Source organism: Amphiura filiformis, chromosome 2, assembly GCF_039555335.1.
Source record: "Amphiura filiformis chromosome 2, Afil_fr2py, whole genome shotgun sequence".
Lineage (NCBI taxonomy): Eukaryota > Metazoa > Echinodermata > Ophiuroidea > Amphilepidida > Amphiuridae > Amphiura > Amphiura filiformis.
In genome coordinates this window covers 54035653-54057038 of record NC_092629.1, presented here as the reverse complement: position 1 = coordinate 54057038, position 21386 = coordinate 54035653, and the positions used below count along the sequence as shown (strand labels likewise).

Here is a 21386-nt window from a genome sequence, read left to right as displayed (position 1 = left end):
TCGGTATTCCGATAGGTAGATAGCGATGGCTCCAACGACGTAGATAATCATAGATCGCGGTGCTCGAGCTAGGACGTTGCCGTTTCATTGAAAATCACATACTGAGGAGCCCGTTACGAAATACAGGGACATAACAAAAACAACACCAAATACTACTAAAATGGTAACTTAATTTACTTTAGCATGTATAGATTAATAAAATTAAATAAATTACATGTTTTAGCACATTCAACTTTACTGTGTACCATTGTTTTGTTAAAACATTGTCGAATAAATAAAGGCAAGCACGTTCCTAAATCTAGTTCATTCGTCCCGTTGCCTATTTCGCCACCACAACGGCAAATGAAGCCAAAAGGTGGCTGAGATATAGTCAACACTGACGAAACCTAGTTTGTACTGGATTCAGAGGATGTGCTTACTTTTAATTCAGCAATGAGTTACATAAAATGAGGATACACTGGGAGATGTAATGCGTTTAAATACATGATTTGTTCTACTTCGTCCATCTATACACTAAAGAGTAGATCTCTTGGCTAATTTTGTGAGATTTTGTGCTGCTTTTCAAATCGCGGTTTATTTCATAGCAGGCAATTCAGGGTTTGATTTATAACGAACCGGCAACCTTGATCAGACGACTCACCAGTTCGGCAAGGAGGGTGCTCTATCTTTATTTACCTCGTTGGTTAGCTCTTTCTATCCTATCCTGGATATGCATATAATTTGAAGTCAACCTTTTCAAATCTCTCTGTTATGGATCAATTTCATTTTGTAATGACTGGTGGCAACCACTGTCATAGGGGTTGTCAAATTTGCCTATCACACCCTGAATCTCCGTAAATCACTAGTACTCTATATCTTGTATTCTTGTAACAGTACTGATATGTGTATGCTATATTTTTATAGATGTTATATGTAATTTAATACTGTATGTCACTCATAAACCAGTTTTGGGTGGTCTTTGTACATGTATACAGAGTATAACATTAATAAAGGTTACACTATTAAACTAAAATATAAATGCCAAATAGAAAGAGCTATCGGTACCCTTCGATTGGGGCACCGATTGCGCTATAGGACCAGAATTATAATATGTGTTGCCTTGGTGTCATCCCGATGGTACGAGAGGGAATACTGGTAGAAACCCAGACGTCACTCACAAAGACGTTTCGGTAACTTACACGCCTCTTGGGTGTCGCTGAAATGTGGGGTTATATAAAGGGTATAAAACATTCACAAACATTTCGACAACTTGCTGCAAAAATTATTGTTTAATGTTATTTATAAAGTATTGACAAATGATTTAAATGACGCTTGCATGACCTCGTGTATAAGTCAACATTTAAATGTTATCAAAACGTTTTGACCAAAACAACTGAATAACATGTTTATAACTTTTTAAAACAATGTTGTGGCTGCTGGGAAGCTTCTGAGATGTAACCAAAAGGGACTCGAAAAAACCCAAAAAACACTGCGAGGTAAATGTTGTAAAGCAGAACAAGAACATCTAATAACCTTATTATATGTTTACTTGAAATTGTAAGATATTTGAGGACTCTTCGATGGTATTATTTATTGGATTTGTATGTATAAACTCGTATTTATAAACTCAATAAAAGCCTGAGTTTGACGGACTCCTGTTGACTTTCATTAGTGTTTATTCCCCCCCCCCCCTCCCCTTCTCTTCTTCTCCATATCACATTATCCCGTCCTTGAAAGAGTTTCAAGGATTACGCTACATAATTATCATAACTATGATATAAATGGAACATACTATACTAAAGTTTATTAATTATTTATCATGCAAAGCAACATTTAAGTAACATACTATTTTAGCAAACTATTTTAGCAAATTCTTATAACAATCATCACGTTTTATCCGGATTCTGCAGTGGTTTATGCCAGTCCTAGATTTAATAATGGTTCGTTCAGGTAACTGCTGTGTGAGTGAGAAATGGATAAGAAAATAATTCGCGGTAACAAAATACAAATACATTAAGAGGGTATGTTTTGTTTCCAAATAATATTTTTTTTTTCATTTTAAAGGGCATTACGTGATCCACAACATCATCCCCCACTTTGCTCAAAAAAGTTCAGACCACTAAAAACATCTGGCTACATGTACAAAAGATTTCTTGCAGATTAATTTATTTAGCAAAATTATCGTGGAATTTGAATTTCGTTCTGGTACACCAGAACGAAATTACAACACATTGTCTGTGGAGCAGTGAAATTATAACAATGCATAACTCGCAAGCACAAAATCGGAATCAACTGAAATTTTGGGAATAAACTTTTTTTCTACTGACAAATGTCAAAAAAAAGAAGAGGTTAGGATTACGAAATACTCATTTAAGCTTAAAAAACGTGTGCTTTTAACTCCCTGAGCACTACCTGCCGATGTAACATTGCCTCTGATTGGTCAATTACATAATATTTTCACTTTAATCACCAATCAGAATGGAGCTTTGCAAAAAATTCATCCCCAACTTTTTTGTGTGGTGAAATAATTCTAACAATGATGCTGATTGGTCCAATTGATAATGAAAATTTCTTTTTGCCCAATCGGCAGGTAGTTCTCATGGGGTTTTAAAGAGAGTTATTCTCTAAGACTAAATTAGTATGCCTACCTCTATTAGTAACAATTATCCTCGCAGCATATCTTGTACGGTATATTAGCGCTCCTTGTATTGTCACCCAGTGACGAAACGATGAAACTTGGCATCGATGGACGCACGAAGCATTCCTGGCCAGTCTTTGCACTTGGCGGGAGGGCGATATCCATATTACCGTCTGCGCATGTATAGTGTTCTTCGATGGGTGCAGATCGGGTGATCGTAATGGGCGGAGGAAAGTCCGTGGCGGGTTGATTACCTGCTTGAACAGCAATTAAAACATAAAATATTTTATAATTCGTCAGTGTTATCTAATTGGTCGGAGCCATAGTGACTTATATAAATAATTCACGAATAGGATATGTGAAAAGTACGATTTTACAACCTTGTGACATTTTGGAAATAAGTTCCATATGTCTCCTTTAATTACACATTGCGGAACATTAATGGCGTGATCGTTTATAAAGGTATGACAATGCAAATCGCCTACGTTTTCCCTGATTCTTTAGGCAGGTGTAAAAGACTTTTTACTGATTGCTGATCACTGATTGACTGTCTAACATACGGTACTTATGTGGTAACACCGACAATTATAATTCGTTAAAACATAAAGTTAAACAGGCTTGACCACAATCATTTCCCTTCAGTAGTATACTTTTTCGCGCCTTTACTAAACAAAGAAATGTGACCAATCTTTGACAGTTCTATCCAACATTAATTTTCAAACAAAAAAGTATAATAATCACAAGTATCAGTCACTAGTTGATAATAAGACTTACTTTCAATATGCACTATCCATTCTTTGGCCTGTGATGACAATACACAACTCCCAGGTTCCTCATCAATAGCAACGCCCTCATTAATCTGTAGACGGAAGGAATGTGTACCTTCGATGGCGACATTCAGATGTACATCGAATTCTATGAAGTTTTCTCGAAACATCACTTGTCTCGGATCAGATGAATCGATCCTGCTAGCGACTTCACCAGATTGGTCCAAAAGAACTATGTACACTGGTTGATGTGGGCGACGAACCTGAGTTGCGACAACGAACATGCATTAGTTATGAATGAAAAGGAGAATACATTATACCTTTGACCATTGACCTTTGACCTGCAAATCCATAGCCTCAAAGAGAACTTATAGTGTTAAATTACAACACAAGCTGTGCCACTTGACATGCTTGTCGGGCCATGCAATTAAAGCCATAACATTTTCTGTAAAAATAGAGTAGTATTTATTTGCCATAAAATGTTAGCTTCTACTGTCAGATATGCCCGTTTTAATTTTGAAGCCAAACAAGTGAAGTAAAGCAAAGGAAATTGGAATTTATCGCCAATGCTTGTTACTCCCGCGGTTTTAATACGGCACGATCCTCTGGAGTGTGTGTGTACGTACTGTGTTATGTGTTATTAACAACACATAGGTGTTCGACTAATATTTCCATCGTAATAATAATAAAACGACGGTTACTACGTTTTATTCAAAATCTGTGATTTTGACAAAATCACAGCACCCAAAGTCTTGATTTAAGCAAAGTATCTTTATTTATTAAAGTACATTACAATCGTGTAAAAACTAGAATTAAAAAAAAAATGAGGGCGTTCTCCTCAACAAATGTTATAATATGGCTTTAAGGGGAAGTAAAGTTGTTGTTTTCTGGATGCCTGCCACGCGATGGTTCATCCTTCGTAATACAGTTAAAATCTTGAAAATTGTGACGCGTCATGTCAAAAGGAGACACTTTTGGGCAGGATCGTAAATGGAGAAATAGCCAAAAATCTACCCGGGTGATTTTTTCACAATTTGGGTTTCTTGCGAATTTGTGATGTTATTAATGTTACAAATATTGGCCAATAGTTTCAGACCGGAATATAACTGGCATCTTGTATTTTTTGAGACATTTTTCAAGGTAATTCCTACTCTCACCATTGTCAATAATATTTTTAAAGGCTGATATCTCAATTTCCAATTTTATAATACCATAACTTAGGAACTCAATATCTTCGCTTAGGAATGTCCGATTTCATTGGGGAAAACGGCGTTGTGGAGCAAAATATCTCTATATTTAAGATAGGTAAAAACCTCAAAATTGATAACCTGCCCAAAAGTGTCTCCTTTTGACATGACACGTCACAATTGTCCCATTTGAATGAGAGGAAATAACATAAACGTAACGTTTACACTCAAATTTACTTTTACCATTTTACCGTAGAATGCAAACTTACTGGTTTGTTAAAAATAATAATCCAATTCTTGAGAGACGTTTTTCTCTGATCCCTGGAAGGATTGCTCGAGTCTGCCAGAGGGTACAACTCATCACCGGTAACTACGTTAAGAGTTATATACGACCAACCGCTTGAGAATCTAAAAACAGAAACACGTACCATCACCAGTAATGGACCTTTGACAGTAGCCCGAACAAAGGTATTATTAGAGTAATATTGAGGGTTCAGAACCAGAAAGCCGTAACTCACTATGACCAGCTCTCACAAAATGAGCATAAAGTTGGCTCCTGCTTTGGTCTTCAAAAATCAATATTTGCTCCATAATGACTTTTGTTTTCTTTTGAATTTGTCATGATTAATGGACTGTATCTTTATATTGCCCTGGCTACTTTATGCTCATTTATGCCTTACGTATTAACACGGTGACATCAACAAGCTGACTTAAATTCAATCCCAATGCGATCTTCTGACAAGCACACCAAAACCTGTCGGTCCGAAGCCTTCTGTCTACAGTCTAGGGTAAATACGATATTCATCCTTTTCATGTGGCTGTTTTTCGTCCCGGATTTCCAATTCAAAGCCTGCGTAGGCCCACTGCCTTTACTGCCATGGGCTATTCCAGTTGAGATCGATGTACCCATGGAAGACAAAACCTTAATCTCTCACATATGGACTGGTTAGTGATACTTACGTCCCTGAGTTGGTGACTCCGTTTGAAATCAACACACATGTGTGGGAGAAGATTAAGGTCATGTTTTCCACACCGGTGTATGGATTTCAACTGGAGTATTCCAATATCTTCTCTTTATCCTAAATTTTCCGTGAAAAACTTACCCTCTCGTATCAACAGCATTGAAGCCCACGTTGTGTCTACCAATGTTGTCTGTTTGTGGCGTCCAAGTAAGTGTCAGCGATTTACGTAATGGGTGCCCGCCTACATCAAGTAACGGAGACTCGATCATCCCCATGGGTTTGATAGATTCTATACGATCAATTCTATAACACAAACAAAATATATTTAAAACCAGGGTAATTTTGAAGTAGTAGATATGAAGGGAAATTGTCTAGTCGATTTTTAACAATTTGGTTAACTGAGAAGAAAAGGAGAGCATTGGTTGTTCTTGGAACAACATTGGTCTCAAATTATTCTTGCAAAAACACACCATGAAGTTGTATTTAATAATAATAATAATGATGGAGCGTATTTATACCGCGCAAAAATCATCAACAAGATCCCAGGGCGCGAAAAAAAAAGGCAAATGAAACACAGTGAAACACAAAACCTTAAGATTCAGGGAAACCATGTTGGAAAAAAAATGAGTTTTAAGACTACATTTGATTTGAGCGAGAGAAGTGATTTTGCGGATGGTGCTGGGAAGGGAATTCCAAGCAACAGGGGCAGCATAACTAATTGCTCAAGGTTTACAAGCTCTGGAGTCCGATAATACGACGGGTTCTTTTTTTTTTGTTATGATAAAGACAAGGCAAGGACGAAGCACTTAACTTGTTCAATCTACAAAGGACGGATTGAACCATGAAAGGGTAACGGACCTGGACTTCGTTTATGACATCGCTCTCTTTTCAGAAGAAATATAGCCTATACAACAAGCTTAACAACTACTTAAAGGGGTCGAAACATTCGTTGGCAAATTCGGCATAAAGATGAATGCCACAAAGACAAAGTTCATGACTAAATAAAACCAACAGGTTAAGAAATAGTGGCAAGAAGCTAGATGAGGTAAAAGACTTCAAATATATCAGAGCATGCATGGATGCAATATCTTGAAGTTTGCTCTACCAACGAAATTCAAACTGAGGGTCTTCCGTGAGTCTGGTTTAACATGGATGTGAAGCCTGGACACCAATAAGAGCTGTATTTCTGTTACATCCAATTGCTTGGCAAAGTGTACAACATCCACTGGAACAGCACACAAGGAACAAAGAGCTGTACGGAAGTTTCCATGACTCACTGAGAAGAACTGAGAAGGAATGACGCTCTTCGCTGCACACCCGAATAAACCTGTCGCCAACCTTATCAATTGGATACCCAAACATGAAGCAAGAAACCCTGTTAGATCACACCTTACATATAATGTAGATATGCTCAAGTATGTAACTGGAATGGAAGCATAGGACCTGGGAACTGCGATGTAGTAGGTAAGTAAGCAAGCTTCGGTTTTCACAAATGAGGTGTAAAATTAAAGAAGACATCAAACGGAATATTTCGACTTACGAACAACAGGGGTTATAAAACTAAAAAAAGTAATTACACCAGGATGTCAGTAATACTACTTACGTTGGACTTTCAGCACCCACCTCTGCCACAATGGTTATTTGAAAAGGCTGATTGACTGCAACAGTTTTGCAACCTTTTTCTGGTAAGAGGATTATTGGTGCCTTGCATGTTGAAAAATCGGTGCTTACTTCTAAGAGGAATGATTGAGAAATCTTGCTAAGAGGGTCGCCATATTGATCAAGATCCTCAATTATTACTCGTACAGCATATAGCCCAGCTTGTCCGGTAGCATTGAACAACAGTGTGCAGTTAGGCTGAAAATGGGACATTAAATTATTTAAGTTACGGACAACGTCTGTAAACAAGAGAATGAAAGTAGACCGTTACAGCCAGGGGCGCAGCTAGCGGGTGGCCTGAAGGTTCAAGGACCCGAGCAAAAGCGAAAATGAAGGAGTAGGGATATGGCTGATAAATGATATGTTAAAAGGGCCCGTACTGATTCTTGTCTATGGGCCCCTAGGCTCTTGCTACGCCTTTTAGAACAGCAGCCTCGTTCATACTTAAAAGTATTGTATTTTAAATCCCAGGTTTTAATCCAAAATGGTGACATCAAAAACTAAGTTATAGTTATTCACCAAATAATTACTATTGACGTGATATTGACCGAATGGAGTCATGGCCTCTATTTTTAAGGAATCCGACGTTGTCATTACTAATTGAATCACGAAACATCCCTCCAAAGCCACAAAAGCTTTACTTACATATATTGTTACGTAATCAAGCTCACCGCACACTGTATTCCGATCACCCTCATAACACTCGCCTTTACTAGCGTCAGTATACCGGCAACGATACTCATCGTCATCAGGATCGGTAACTGTATATTAAGAATGAAACTATCATTATTTAGCAACCATTGAGAACCATTGAGAACCATCGTCACGGTGCATTTAATCCATGTACTAGCGAGTAACTTGTGCCTTCGGTAGCTTTTTGTGGCCATATGCAGGCTTTATTAAAGCCATATTATAACATTATCATACAAAATAGATTAGCATTTATTTGCCATAAAATGTTAGTTTTTACTGTCAGATATCCCCTTTTATCCCCTTTTATTTTTGAACCGAACAACTACGACAAAGCAAAGAAAGTTGGAATTTACTACCAGCGCGTATGTCGCCAATACGTATATCACTCCTTCGGTCATGTTATGGTACGACCCTTTGTTGTGTAGATCACCGCCCCGTACGCCGTGTACGTATTGTGTGTTATGAACATCGTGTATGTGTTCGACTAATAATTCCATCGTAATAATAAGACGCCGGTTCCGGCGCTTTATTCAAAATCTCGGATTTTGACAAAACTACAGCACCTAGAGTCTTGACATTTGCAAGGTATATTGGTTTAATAAAGTACAATATAATCGTGTAAAAAAATGAATTTTAAAAAATCAGTGAGGGCGTCCTCAACAGCAAATGTTGTAATATGGCTTTAATGATCACTAGCTTTTTCGTCCGCACCCGTTTAGTAATATCAATGTGGTTGACAAGTCATGTTCACGTATTATTAATGGAGGTGAATCGATACTATTTACGATACAGGGTGTCCCTGAAAGAACTCTATCGTCGGGAACTGACTTTTTTGGGAATTTTAAAGCATAAACCAAAAACATAACTTGTTAAACGATGTGGTTGAGGAATATAACAGCTAACACAAACTTTTTGAATTTTGACAATTGACCGCTCCGTTTTAGTTTGAAGTAAAGGAAGTTGTTGAAACTCCCTCACTTTCAATCCCTTCCACGGACTCAAATATCTATCAATGACAATAGACGCATTATGCGCTGATGATGAGCAATGATTTAGCACTCCGAATACAGATCATCCATTGATATTTGAGTCCGTTGGAAAGTTTAAAAATATTTCATGAACGGTTGACGATTATTGTCAAAATTCAAAAAGTATATGATAGCTGATTTTTTCCTCAAGCACAACATATTTAGTTATGTTTTATTGTGGCGTTACACTATCCAAACAATCACGTTTCCGACGATACAGTTCTTTCAGTGTACTATAAACGTACCTGCTATTTCAAGCCAGTAATTACACCCTTGATGGAAAAGTTGTAATGGTATGGGTGACGTGATTGGTGACGAATTAAGCAGTCCGTTGTCTCGCCGCGGGTTAAGATCAATTTCTGTAATCATCCGCCATCCTAAATTATAACCAGGAGGGACGTTTTTAATATCACCAACCCAGCAGCATGTATTGTAGCTAAGAGAAAAGGTGCGCAAATCTTTATAAGTTATTGACTTAAATAACATTTTAAAGCACTAAAGGTACACGATTATAAACATTATAAATGTTGGCCATTCTGTTTTGGGTTTGGGGGAGTACAACGTCACAGGATAACAAAGGGTACTTAAACAAGTTTGTATCGAACAATACATTACATACTAAGATTAAATGTTACCACTTAACTATACATATTAAGGTTCGGTCAAGCATCATTAGTCGACCGAAATATGGAATGAATTTGGGTCGATTGCCTAATATTCCGACGATACACTATGATTCTCAGCATGCTGTTCTTCAGAAAATTAGTATTCAAAGAAAAAAGACTTAGTCAGTGAGCTACCAAGATCTCAAGTTGCATATATTTGATTTCTATGTTTTTGATGGTTCATGCAATAAAGGTGTTTGCATAAAAGCTATGTCTATAACTAAAACATTGATAACTAAAAAGCGGATTGTATCATTATTTTGAATTTATAAAATCAAGGTAGTGCAAAAATTACACTATTATTTTTTTTGTCGTCTTTTTTTTTTTCTTTTCTTTTTTTTTTTTTTTTTTTTTTTTTTGCAGAGGGTCCGATTCTAATTGCCCATTGCATAAGGTTTCCAAACTAGCAGGAGAAGAGGTCAGTTTCGTGCCATGGACTATTTAGAACAATGAAATGAAAACGTACTAAAGCACGGCTGTCTTAGTGTCTTCGGGAACTGTCACTTGTAATGTCTTGCCACCAATATCCCAATCCCCTCTTTGGTTGAAATCTGTACATTGCCAATATAAACCTTCTTTGTACGGTGTCCCATTCACGCATCTGCAGATATAGAATCAGATTAAGATAAATATACCATCGCTGAGCGACGAGCGATTGGTGTTTGACCAATGAGGAAGCACGCTTTTCCCAACCCAACAAAAAGCGCGCTACTTCATTGACTAGAAACGAATCGGTCATCGCACGGCGATGGAGCATAAATTCAGCTTGAATCATGACTCAAAATAAGAAGAATATGTGAGTCTTGAATACACTGCTCTTGATAGCTTCAGTAAGTCCAACAGGATTTTTACTTGTTTCTGAAATAAAATGTTTACAAGTTTGTCATTCCATCAAACTAGACAATATATGACCCATTTGGGGAGTCGGTTATTTAAGAAAGTGAGTTTAGCCTAAAGCCTGTCAAATGTTGACAGTCAGTAACACGTGTCATGCTGAACGCAATTTTGGCGACATTATTGTTAGGGTAATTAGTATTTTCAGTTATGAAGTGGTCAAATTGGATAAACAACTTCAGGTCAAATAGAACAAATGTTAAACAGGAGTTCTGGACTGGACAAATTTTAATTATGCTCGATCCGTGGGAATCAGTTTCCGTTTTAGTTTATTTATTTACCATGACACGGATAAGTCCAGCAAACACTGAGGTAACAGGTGGAACTTACTCATCACATACTAAGCTGCCTATTGTCTTTAGATTATCCATTCCAATATGACGACACACATCATGACCCGGTGTCGGGTATTCATCAGCGTCCAGCACACGAAACCCGTTGAAACCAATGCTGAATGTCACCTCTGCCTGTAAATTTTACAATAGAAGAATTGTGTTCAGTCTTGAACAGGTGCAGTTCTATGCACTTTTCACATATTTTAATGACGTCACATTCTATATCTAAAAAATGACGTTTATGAATTGTACATGTTTATCGATATATTATGTTCATTGCCCATCTTGGCCATACTGCCCCTGATTCACTACAAGACATTCTTGACTATCTGGGTGATGTACATATAAATCATTTTGTGATTTTGCGTAAGATGTTAAGCTTACCCTATTATTTTCATCAAGTGGTCTCCAATTAAAAGACCCACCTCGGAAATGAGTACCACGGACACAGGTTGTTACTCCAAGCAGCATTAATACCACTGTAAGTGATACCTTCATTTTTGCCTCAAGAAAACAAAATACAAAAAAAAAAATTATTTATTTCAATTGGTGAAAGGTACTTAGATTACGGATATCACGCACATCATACAGATTTACCTACAATTATGCAAATAAGTGTTGGGACCCTTTCTGCACAAAACGCGACCCAATTTTACTCCACAGGCACCGTCTGGTACTGATGAAAAAATTGCTCGGGAGGTAAGGATAACGTTAACCGTGGTGTAGAACAATAAAAACATTGTTTGAACGTTGGTCCGGGCGTCCGTCAACATTTGCGTGACTGAGGATGAAAAGGATGAGTAAAATCTTTTTCCAGGATTGCAGATATAGCGTCTATATCAAAACATGCTGAGGTCCAAATACAAATAATAAAAGTTAAAACTACAGTCAGTCCACTACACTGAAGTACAAAGTACCGACGCGGACGTAGGCATTGTGCCGATTTTAAAGGCACGCATACCTGCAGCAGAGACGCAACACTACGCACTGTTTACACGCTGTATACGCTCGCGTTGTCACTTTGAACTTCAGAGAGGACACACTGTATAAGGACTTTATTTGTTTACTCGAATCAAGTGTCCGTAGAAAGCAGAATAACTCAAAACAACGGCTTTCATTCTAAATAGCCCATCAATTCAGTTCATTCCAAGTTTGAAAGAATGATCATTCAACACATTGCACACTAGTGGTTAACTGGGCTTCATATTTTGTTCGGTGAAATCCTTTTCGTACTTTTTAAACAATCTGTGCCTTGCAAACATGTTTAATTTGAAAACCTGTACGATATTAAAAATGAAAGATTGCATGCAAGATGATGCTCGGTACTTGTAAATATATTTTTTCGCTAATGTTGATATAAATGTTGCATAAAGAATTATTGCATAAAGAATTGTAACTGGCTTAAAAAAATTTCTCACACACATTAATGTTTTTGGAATATGTCCAAGAAATTGTAATACAAAGTTTAAATCTTTTAAAACTTAATATAGCATGGTATCAAAAATCTGTAAGCACGGTGGCTCAGTGGTTACGGCCTTGGACTCATAATCTGAGAGCGTGCTCGACGTGCGTGGGTTCGATTCCCCATGGCACCACCGTGTTGCGCCCTTGAGCAAGGCGCTTTGCCTCGCTTGCCTCACCCCACCCGGGTGCAATGGGATGCTGTTAGGGGTAGTCACAGTCGTTTTATTGATGGACACTTGTAGACTGCAAACGTGGTTCCGACATATTCTAATAACGGCGGAATAAATGTAAAGCGCTTTGAGGCTGTTTACGGCATAAAGCGCTATATAAATATCTACATTTTTTCATTTATTTTTATTTTTATTCTTTGGCAAGTTAAAATATAACATATTTGCACAACATAAAGAATTGAAGTTGAAATGGTTCCAATTGCAGAAATCAAAGTTTTCTCGGACAAACTGTTATTCATCTTCAGTGAAAGCATGAAAGACATAACACCGTCCGATTATAAAATAGATGTGGGCTAAATTTAACGAGATACACAAACTTTAGGAAGCGTTGAGCGAGTATGAAAAAGCATGTTGATCAAACTTGGAATGAACTGAATTGATGCACGCATTATGTAGTCGTTCATTTCTTCGACCGAATCAAATAACATTTTCGCATGTGATGCCCAAAAAAATGAGCTATGCGCTACATTTTAATTTTGTTGATTCTGATGTCTATATTTCTAGATTTACGTTCAATTTTATTCGCTCGGTAATGTTCTCTGTTGACAAGGGGCAGTCTTCATTGAACAGCTCTTCCTCAGAGCCAACACACCTTTAATTTAGCAGATAGGCGAGGTCTGCTTGTTTTCTGTTGACAAGGGGCAGTCTTCAGTGAACGGCTCTTTTCAGAGCCACCAAAACCTTTATATTAGCAGATAGGCGAGATATGCTAGTTCTCTGTAGACAAGGGGCAGTCTTCAGTGAGCGGCTCTTTTCAGAGCCACCAAAACCTTTATATTAGCAGATAGGCGGTCTACATGTCTCATTCTTAGGTACTTTGTCCTGAAGAAGTCAGAGCTACTCCTGACGAAAGCTTGACAGTTCTAAACTTGTCCGACGGCGAACCCGCTAAAAACCCACTAATTGTAGTTAGTCCTGTTACATCATCTGTTCTACGGCGAATACCGCGTGAATTGTATAATGCTTAATGTAGAGAAGTTGAACTAGTTAAATTTTGGCATTCCCCCGTAAATTAAAGCCATATTATATTATATCCATAAGAAAATAGAGTTGTATTTATTTATGTTTTTTTTTGTTTTTTTTGTATAAAATGTTAGTTTTCACTGTCAGATATGTCCTCTTTTATTTTGGGCCCAAACGAACGAGGCAATACAAAGAAAATCAATATATAATACCAGCGCATATATCACCAATGTGAGCCACTCATTCGAACGTGAGTCGTGTCGGTTCTTTTGATATGTCACGACTGCCTGCACGCCATAACACGTACTGTGTACATCGTAATAATAAACTAGCGGTTTATTCAAAATCTCGGATTTTGAAAAAAAACTACAGCACCTCAAGTCTTGAAGTACATAACAATAGTGTAAAAAAAAACCACAGAATTTTAAAAAATATTGAAATAATATTATAATATGGCTTTAACCGACACTTAAAAACAAATGTTGTATACCACCAACAAAAAATATATATTCGATATTTGAAATCACATTAAAAATAAATAGACGCTAACGAAATTCCTTCACAATATATGGGTACCATGTGATTTAGCTCAGAAGTAAAAAAAAACAAAAACAAAAAACATGTTCGATATGTTCAATTAAAATATAGGAAAGAGTTTGATACATACTTAACTTAACCGTTGGTACTGTATAGCTGCAGACACTAGCTTCGAGGCCAGTAGTGATATTCTTTCTGTGGTGTCCGTTCGAGGCTAAAATTGGTTTGTCTTTGGTCCAAGGCATGTGTTTCCATATCACACATTAATATGATAGCACAGATGGTTGGAATATAATATTGTTGTTTTGAAATAAAGGAAAAGGTAGAACATGATACGTGTATAACCAAAAGAGATTAATTCAATATGGTCATTAATATGTCCATATTCACTGTACCGTTTGTAATAATTAGAACAGTGGGTTTGTTGGGCTATTGAAGACCTGAGCGCAAGAAGACCGTAAGTCCACTTGGCCCCTCAACATGTAGCCTATACACTAAAATTGCGTATAGTTTCGTATAGTTTGGTAATGCTTTATGGGGCCAAAACAAATCTTTCAAAACCTATCATGATGTGTTCACCCTGCAACATGTAAATATTATAAAGCCCTAAGAAACTATACGTAACTTTAGTGTATACATGTTGAGGGGCCAAGTCTACTTACGGTCTTCTTGCGCTCAGGTCTGAAACGTGTCTTCTCATGAAAATTTAAAGTCATCTTATATGCAGCTGTATAGTAAAGTCTACGTTATTTTGACAGACTGGTCAAATTTAGCGGTGTTTCAGTGCGGTTGAAATAACAGAAATGGAGCTCCATCATGGTCTATTTCACTGTAAAATTAAACGGGTTACATAAAACAAACTGTTTCACCCCGTTGATGACGAGTGATGGCATGGCAAGCAAATAATAAAACATATCTTTTTTTATTTTTCGGGAAAAATATTATGTAAAAATGTAAATTGATGTGTGTTCTCAATTGTTTTTACACATCTGACCAAATTTATAGCATCACACATCTTCGAGTTCAGGCTCAATGGTTCATTATGTAGTAACTTTTAAAACTTGATTTCTTTCCGGTCAGAAGTTACCCTGGAAACTTGCTCACTATAAACACTAGCCGTATTTATATGTACCGCACATCGATATCCTTCTCTACCGAAGGATATTGGCGCGATATATTTGCACTATAGACACATGAGGATAAATTGTGTGCTGTATTACCGGAAGTAGCAGCTTCTTCATGATGCGTAGAATGCGCGCAGGACATTCGGAACGCTTCTCACCCTCAAGAGTGAACAAAACAGAAGCCGCCATGATCATACTGTTGAATGGGCTGTTTATATCTCGCGCCACAATATTTACACATTCCCCGTGTGACCTCGGGGTCATTGCAAATGTACGGTAATGTACGTTAGTTGGTATATAATTTGTGCAGTAACTGTGTCTCACTATATACAGCAAAAGTTTCGATGTATAGACGAATCCAACGAGCCAAGTGATGGTCAGAATTCAGTCGGTCATTACTGGGTCCCGTCTGCACCAAACTGGTGTTGTTACTGCACAATTGGGTGGATTAAATCCGCTTAAAAATCGATTTTGAATTGTTTTGTGTTGTAAACTTTCATCATTCTCTCTGTCGTTTTATATTTTCTGTTTCGGGAGCTCTAATGTTCAGAAACGAAAACGCAAGGGATTATGTGAGTTGATCTGTTCCTTGAATTCATTGTTAAGTTTGAAGTACCAATCAGTTTATTTCAATAGAAGTGGATGCCTGTTGTTAATAAAGGCTGGATAAGACAAGATTATGTAACACACACAGTGTGTGGAAGACCGGTGTTTTTAGTGGTCTAGCGCCCCTTTCGCTGGTCAATGAATGACAATAAATATACATTTAAAGTAGCTTGAGTCTGGCAATTTTGCTTGAAGCAATTATCAGATTACCAATTCCAATGAAAGAAGTCCAATTAGTTTCACTTCAACGCACTTCTTTGGTGTTGCATATTACCAAATTTTAAGGTGTATTTGGGACGAAAATAATTCCCCGTTTCATCTCTACATAATCATATGACCGATTTTTGCGCGATTGCACGAACAAGTATACGCAATTCTTGGCAAACACTGATTACTAGCAATTAATGTATATTTCTACGTTGGAATATTTTCACGAGCCACTCCCGCCTAGACTGAAGTACCTATACACTCAACGCAAGTCAATTGAAGCCGTACAATTTATCGCGAATTTACGACCGTACAATTTAGACACTTCTTTTGTCTAGATTAGCATCAACCCTCTCATCTCACGTTTTTCATGTCAGAAATTAACATAACTCCCGAAACCGAAACAGAAGTTATTTTCGTTCATCTTTTCTCTCATGAAAATTTAAAGTCATCTTATATGCAGCTGTATAGTAAAGTCTACGTTATTTTGACAGACTGGTCAAATTTAGCGGTGTTTCAGTGCGGTTGAAATAACAGAAATGGAGCTCCATCATGGTCTATTTCACTGTAAAATTAAACGGGTTACATAAAACAAACTGTTTCACCCCGTTGATGACGAGTGATGGCATGGCAAGCAAATAATAAAACATATCTTTTTGAAATAAACGGGAAAAATATTATGTAAAAATGTAAATTGATGTGTGTTCTCAATTGTTTTTTACACATCTGACCAAATTTATAGCATCACACATCTTCGAGTTCAGGCTCAATGGTTCATTATGTAGTAACTTTTAAAACTTGATTTCTTTCCGGTCAGAAGTTACCCTGAAACTTGCTCACTATAAACACTAGCCGTATTTATATGTACCGCACATCGATATCCTTCTCTACCGAAGGATATTGGCGCGATATATTTGCACTATAGACACATGAGGATAAATTGTGTGCTGTATTACCGGAAGTAGCAGCTTCTTCATGATGCGTAGAATGCGCGCAGGACATTCGGAACGCTTCTCACCCTCAAGAGTGAACAAAACAGAAGCCGCCATGATCATACTGTTGAATGGGCTGTTTATATCTCGCGCCACAATATTTACACATTCCCCGTGTGACCTCGGGGTCATTGCAAATGTACGGTAATGTACGTTAGTTGGTATATAATTTGTGCAGTAACTGTGTCTCACTATATACAGCAAAAGTTTCGATGTATAGACGAATCCAACGAGCCAAGTGATGGTCAGAATTCAGTCGGTCATTACTGGGTCCCGTCTGCACCAAACTGGTGTTGTTACTGCACAATTGGGTGGATTAAATCCGCTTAAAAATCGATTTTGAATTGTTTTGTGTTGTAAACTTTCATCATTCTCTCTGTCGTTTTATATTTTCTGTTTCGGGAGCTCTAATGTTCAGAAACGAAAACGCAAGGGATTATGTGAGTTGATCTGTTCCTTGAATTCATTGTTAAGTTTGAAGTACCAATCAGTTTATTTCAATAGAAGTGGATGCCTGTTGTTAATAAAGGCTGGATAAGACAAGATTATGTAACACACACAGTGTGTGGAAGACCGGTGTTTTTAGTGGTCTAGCGCCCTTTCGCTGGTCAATGAATGACAATAAATATACATTTAAAGTAGCTTGAGTCTGGCAATTTTGCTTGAAGCAATTATCAGATTACCAATTCCAATGAAAGAAGTCCAATTAGTTTCACTTCAACGCACTTCTTTGGTGTTGCATATTACCAAATTTTAAGGTGTATTTGGGACGAAAATAATTCCCCGTTTCATCTCTACATAATCATATGACCGATTTTTGCGCGATTGCACGAACAAGTATACGCAATTCTTGGCAAACACTGATTACTAGCAATTAATGTATATTTCTACGTTGGAATATTTTCACGAGCCACTCCCGCCTAGACTGAAGTACCTATACACTCAACGCAAGTCAATTGAAGCCGTACAATTTATCGCGAATTTACGACCGTACAATTTAGACACTTCTTTTGTCTAGATTAGCATCAACCCTCTCATCTCACGTTTTTCATGTCAGAAATTAACATAACTCCCGAAACCGAAACAGAAGTTATTTTCGTTCATCTTTTCTGTAGGCAACAAAAGACTAGAATAAAAGGATTGTTCACACGTACCATGCTAACACTTAAAAATAACAATGAGATCCGAAACCGAAAACTGAAACCGAAACCGAAACAGAAAAGATAAAACGACGGTTTGGTCTACGTGTAGACTTCTCCGTAGTCCACTTGCCATTGTGCATATTCAGAATTTACCTTTGCATTTTTAAAAACTCCGATTGTTTGCACAATTGATAGATTTTCCTGATCTATTCAGTCACCGTACGCCCTCTCTTAGTTTGATACCCAAGTGGACTACTGACATTCGATTGCGGTCAAAATGCTTAACACAGGCCCCTATGGCAAGAATGTCGGATTTTTGGCCTACGAAGAATAGCATGATGTAATGCATTTCATATAAATTAACCAATTGTGATGCAGCATTTGTGTAGGCGGGGCCTTACCATTTTCCCGATAGTAATCAATTTCATTTGCATTATTGTGACCTCATTTTATGTTGTTCCTGTGGTGTTTGGCTCTCTTGCGGTAAAACTTCAAAGTTTGTTTATATGTGATGAACCAGTGGAAGAAATACGTTCATGCACGTGTCATGTGTGGTACAATGTACGTGTGTGGATAAATCCTGATCGGGTAAATAACTTCAAATGTGTGTCTCTACCGGCTATAAAATATACCTAAATTAATTTATAAACATAATTATTTAGCTCCGCTGTTTAGAGACGGACCATGACATGGCCAATATCACCCGAGACTTCTTCAGGGAATTCTGCTGATGAGGCCGGGTGCGATACAAAACAAACTGCGATTCATCATGCATTCTCACTAGGATGTGAAAATTGTAAACTGGCTCAGGAAGAAGTCCTTCATCATTCCATGGCTGGTAAAGACGTTTTCACCATTGTACCCAGATTTTTAGCAGGGGGGGGGCTCACAAAATGGAATTTGTTGATGACCCATTCTTTAGGTCAGAAAATTTTGCCAAAAATACCTAGTTTCCTGGATTTTAATGACATTTTTTCACTTCACCTGAAATTATTAGGGGGGTGAAGAGTATTCTAGCCCCCGGGTTCCTAAGCTACCAACTAGATATAATATGCGAAATATATTTTCTACCAAAGCAGCACCGTTTGCTAGCACACAATTTGAGTTTACCTTGGGAAGCAAAATATGAACGCATTTACATCGATAGTTCTAGCCAGGGACAATATTGTCTTCAAGGAAAGAAATTATTCGCGACACATGGAGGACGATTGTGCGGATTATTAAATTATTGTGGTAATCATTTCTTTAAAGATAAATATTTCATAATAACGGGAAAATAAGTTCATGCCTCTCTTAATCCGTCTATATTTGTAGCTATTTTAGAATTTCGGACATGAGGCTCTTTCCGTCTTTCGGCATGCCATTAAATATCAAAAGCACCTGAAGTAACTAGTGCTAATTAAGGGGGCCGGCATTTTCTTCCAAATTAACAAAACATCCGCGTCAATAAAATTGCGACCCCCCTATTTCGGCAACAAAATTTTATGCCCCCCCCAATACACCTTAGCCCTTAAACAGACTAAAATTGTATTGAAATCAGTCTTTTTGAATTAAAAATAAACAAACTATCTCACCAAATATTTTATGACCCCCTATTTTTCTTTCCGAAAATCTATGACCCCCCTCTTCCGAAAAAAATGCCAGCCCCCTAAAATAACAGAAAAGTCAACATTGTGTTGTGATGTGATCTTGCCGGCCTATTTTTAAAAACAATGTCCTGTCTCATGCCAATATTTTGCACTCAGTTGTGGGTTTGTCACCGTGTGTGCACTACACAAGTGAGGTTCGTGATACCTGTAAACAGGCCAAGATAGATGCTATATGCAAATTAGGGGTATTTTCTCCTGCTGATCGATTTTGGCAAATAAATTGCTGCACTTTCCCACGGGGATGACAAATAGTTGGCGTTGTATAATTTGACTTTTCCATACAGGTATTTCTTATTTATTTGGGTTATTATTCGATATTTATCACAGTAAATACAAAATATAATCTTGATCGATTTGTACCACCGTTGATTTTTCTTTAAATAAATTGTATTATCTTTTGCCAAATGCAAGAACCCCTGTACAATTATGGACGAGACGGAAACTATTCGCTGTTTCTGATTGGTCAAGGGGTGGAGCCAATTTTATTCTCATCGTAGCGTCACTGACTTAACCGCAATCGTTTGTCCATAATCGTATTTTTCGTGAGTATTAACGTGAGCAATTCTCCAAAATCATGAAAATAAAACAGACTGCTAGAAAATCACTGGTAGGCATGAAGGGAGCCCTCTTTCAAAAAATATTTAAAAAACAAAAGTGAGGCAGGACACAAATGATTGCTTATAGACTATTTATTACATTATATTATCGAGATTGATAACATAGGCCTATTTCTAAATTTCTCAAAATTCGACTATGGCATAGTCTAGTCTACGTGTAACACGGGTGATGGAATGCAATTTAGTATCTCCGACAAGGCCACGTCATTTCACATTTCAGGTGGGATAGACTTAAGGGGGGCTGCTATGGCTGCCATTGAGGTGTAGGAATGCGTGAAAATGGATTCGTTTATAGGCTATGCAAAGGACTATCGTATACGGTATACTCAAAACTCGGTATAGTCACTATAAACACGCTGATGCCTACACGTGTATTGCAGTCGATTTCGATTACATCCAAAAGAAGGCCTGTATAATGAAAGGCATGTTTTGGCACTGAATTAACCCGCTATAATGTAATCAAATATTTGATTTGTTTTCGGTTTGTTTGTTTGTTTGTTTTTCGTTTTGATGCAGGGCTACCCTTCAATTTAGTGTTTTATTTACTACTGTGTTTGTCTCGCTGTTGTCAAACGTAACCAAATAGATAAAAACATTAAATAAACGTAGTAAATAAATAAATAAACAAACACACAACCTAATAAATAAAATATAAATAATAAATAATAATTCCAAGCTAGAGTAAAACCAATGATAACAGTTCAAGAAACAGTTCTGTAAAACTGTTATTAAATAATAAATAAATAAATATATACAATAAATTAATAAATAAGTAAATATATAAATATAAATTAACAAATAAATAAAAAATAAATAAATAAAAATAAATAAATAAATAAATAATGTTTGGTTTGTATTTTGTACAATATCCTCTCTACAGTTGGGATGATGTACTCCATGATATGAAGCTGAATTTATACTACATCGCTGAGAGATAGCGATTGGTTTTTGGTCAATGAGGTAGAACGCTTTCTGTTGCTTTGGGAAAAGCGCGCGCCTTTGATCAAATGCCAATCACTCGTCGCTCGATGGAGTATAAATTCAGCTT

General features: G+C 37.2%; 1 protein-coding gene across 1 annotated transcript; it reads right to left on the bottom strand.

Annotated features, from left to right (window-relative positions):
- Positions 1 to 1414: 1414 nt before the first annotated feature.
- LOC140146392 (uncharacterized) lies at positions 1415 to 14264 on the bottom strand. The gene is made up of 12 exons (XM_072168227.1): positions 14132 to 14264; positions 11192 to 11311; positions 10803 to 10939; positions 10045 to 10179; positions 9159 to 9349; positions 7838 to 7953; positions 7137 to 7390; positions 5675 to 5836; positions 4841 to 4979; positions 3392 to 3647; positions 2628 to 2871; positions 1415 to 1936 (listed from the first exon to the last, which is right to left on the bottom strand). Exons 2-11 carry the CDS (start codon positions 11303 to 11305, stop codon positions 2633 to 2635), a joined length of 1743 nt encoding a protein of 580 aa, XP_072024328.1. The 5' UTR covers positions 11306 to 11311; positions 14132 to 14264; the 3' UTR covers positions 1415 to 1936; positions 2628 to 2632.
- Between the last annotated feature and the right edge of the window lie 7122 nt (positions 14265 to 21386).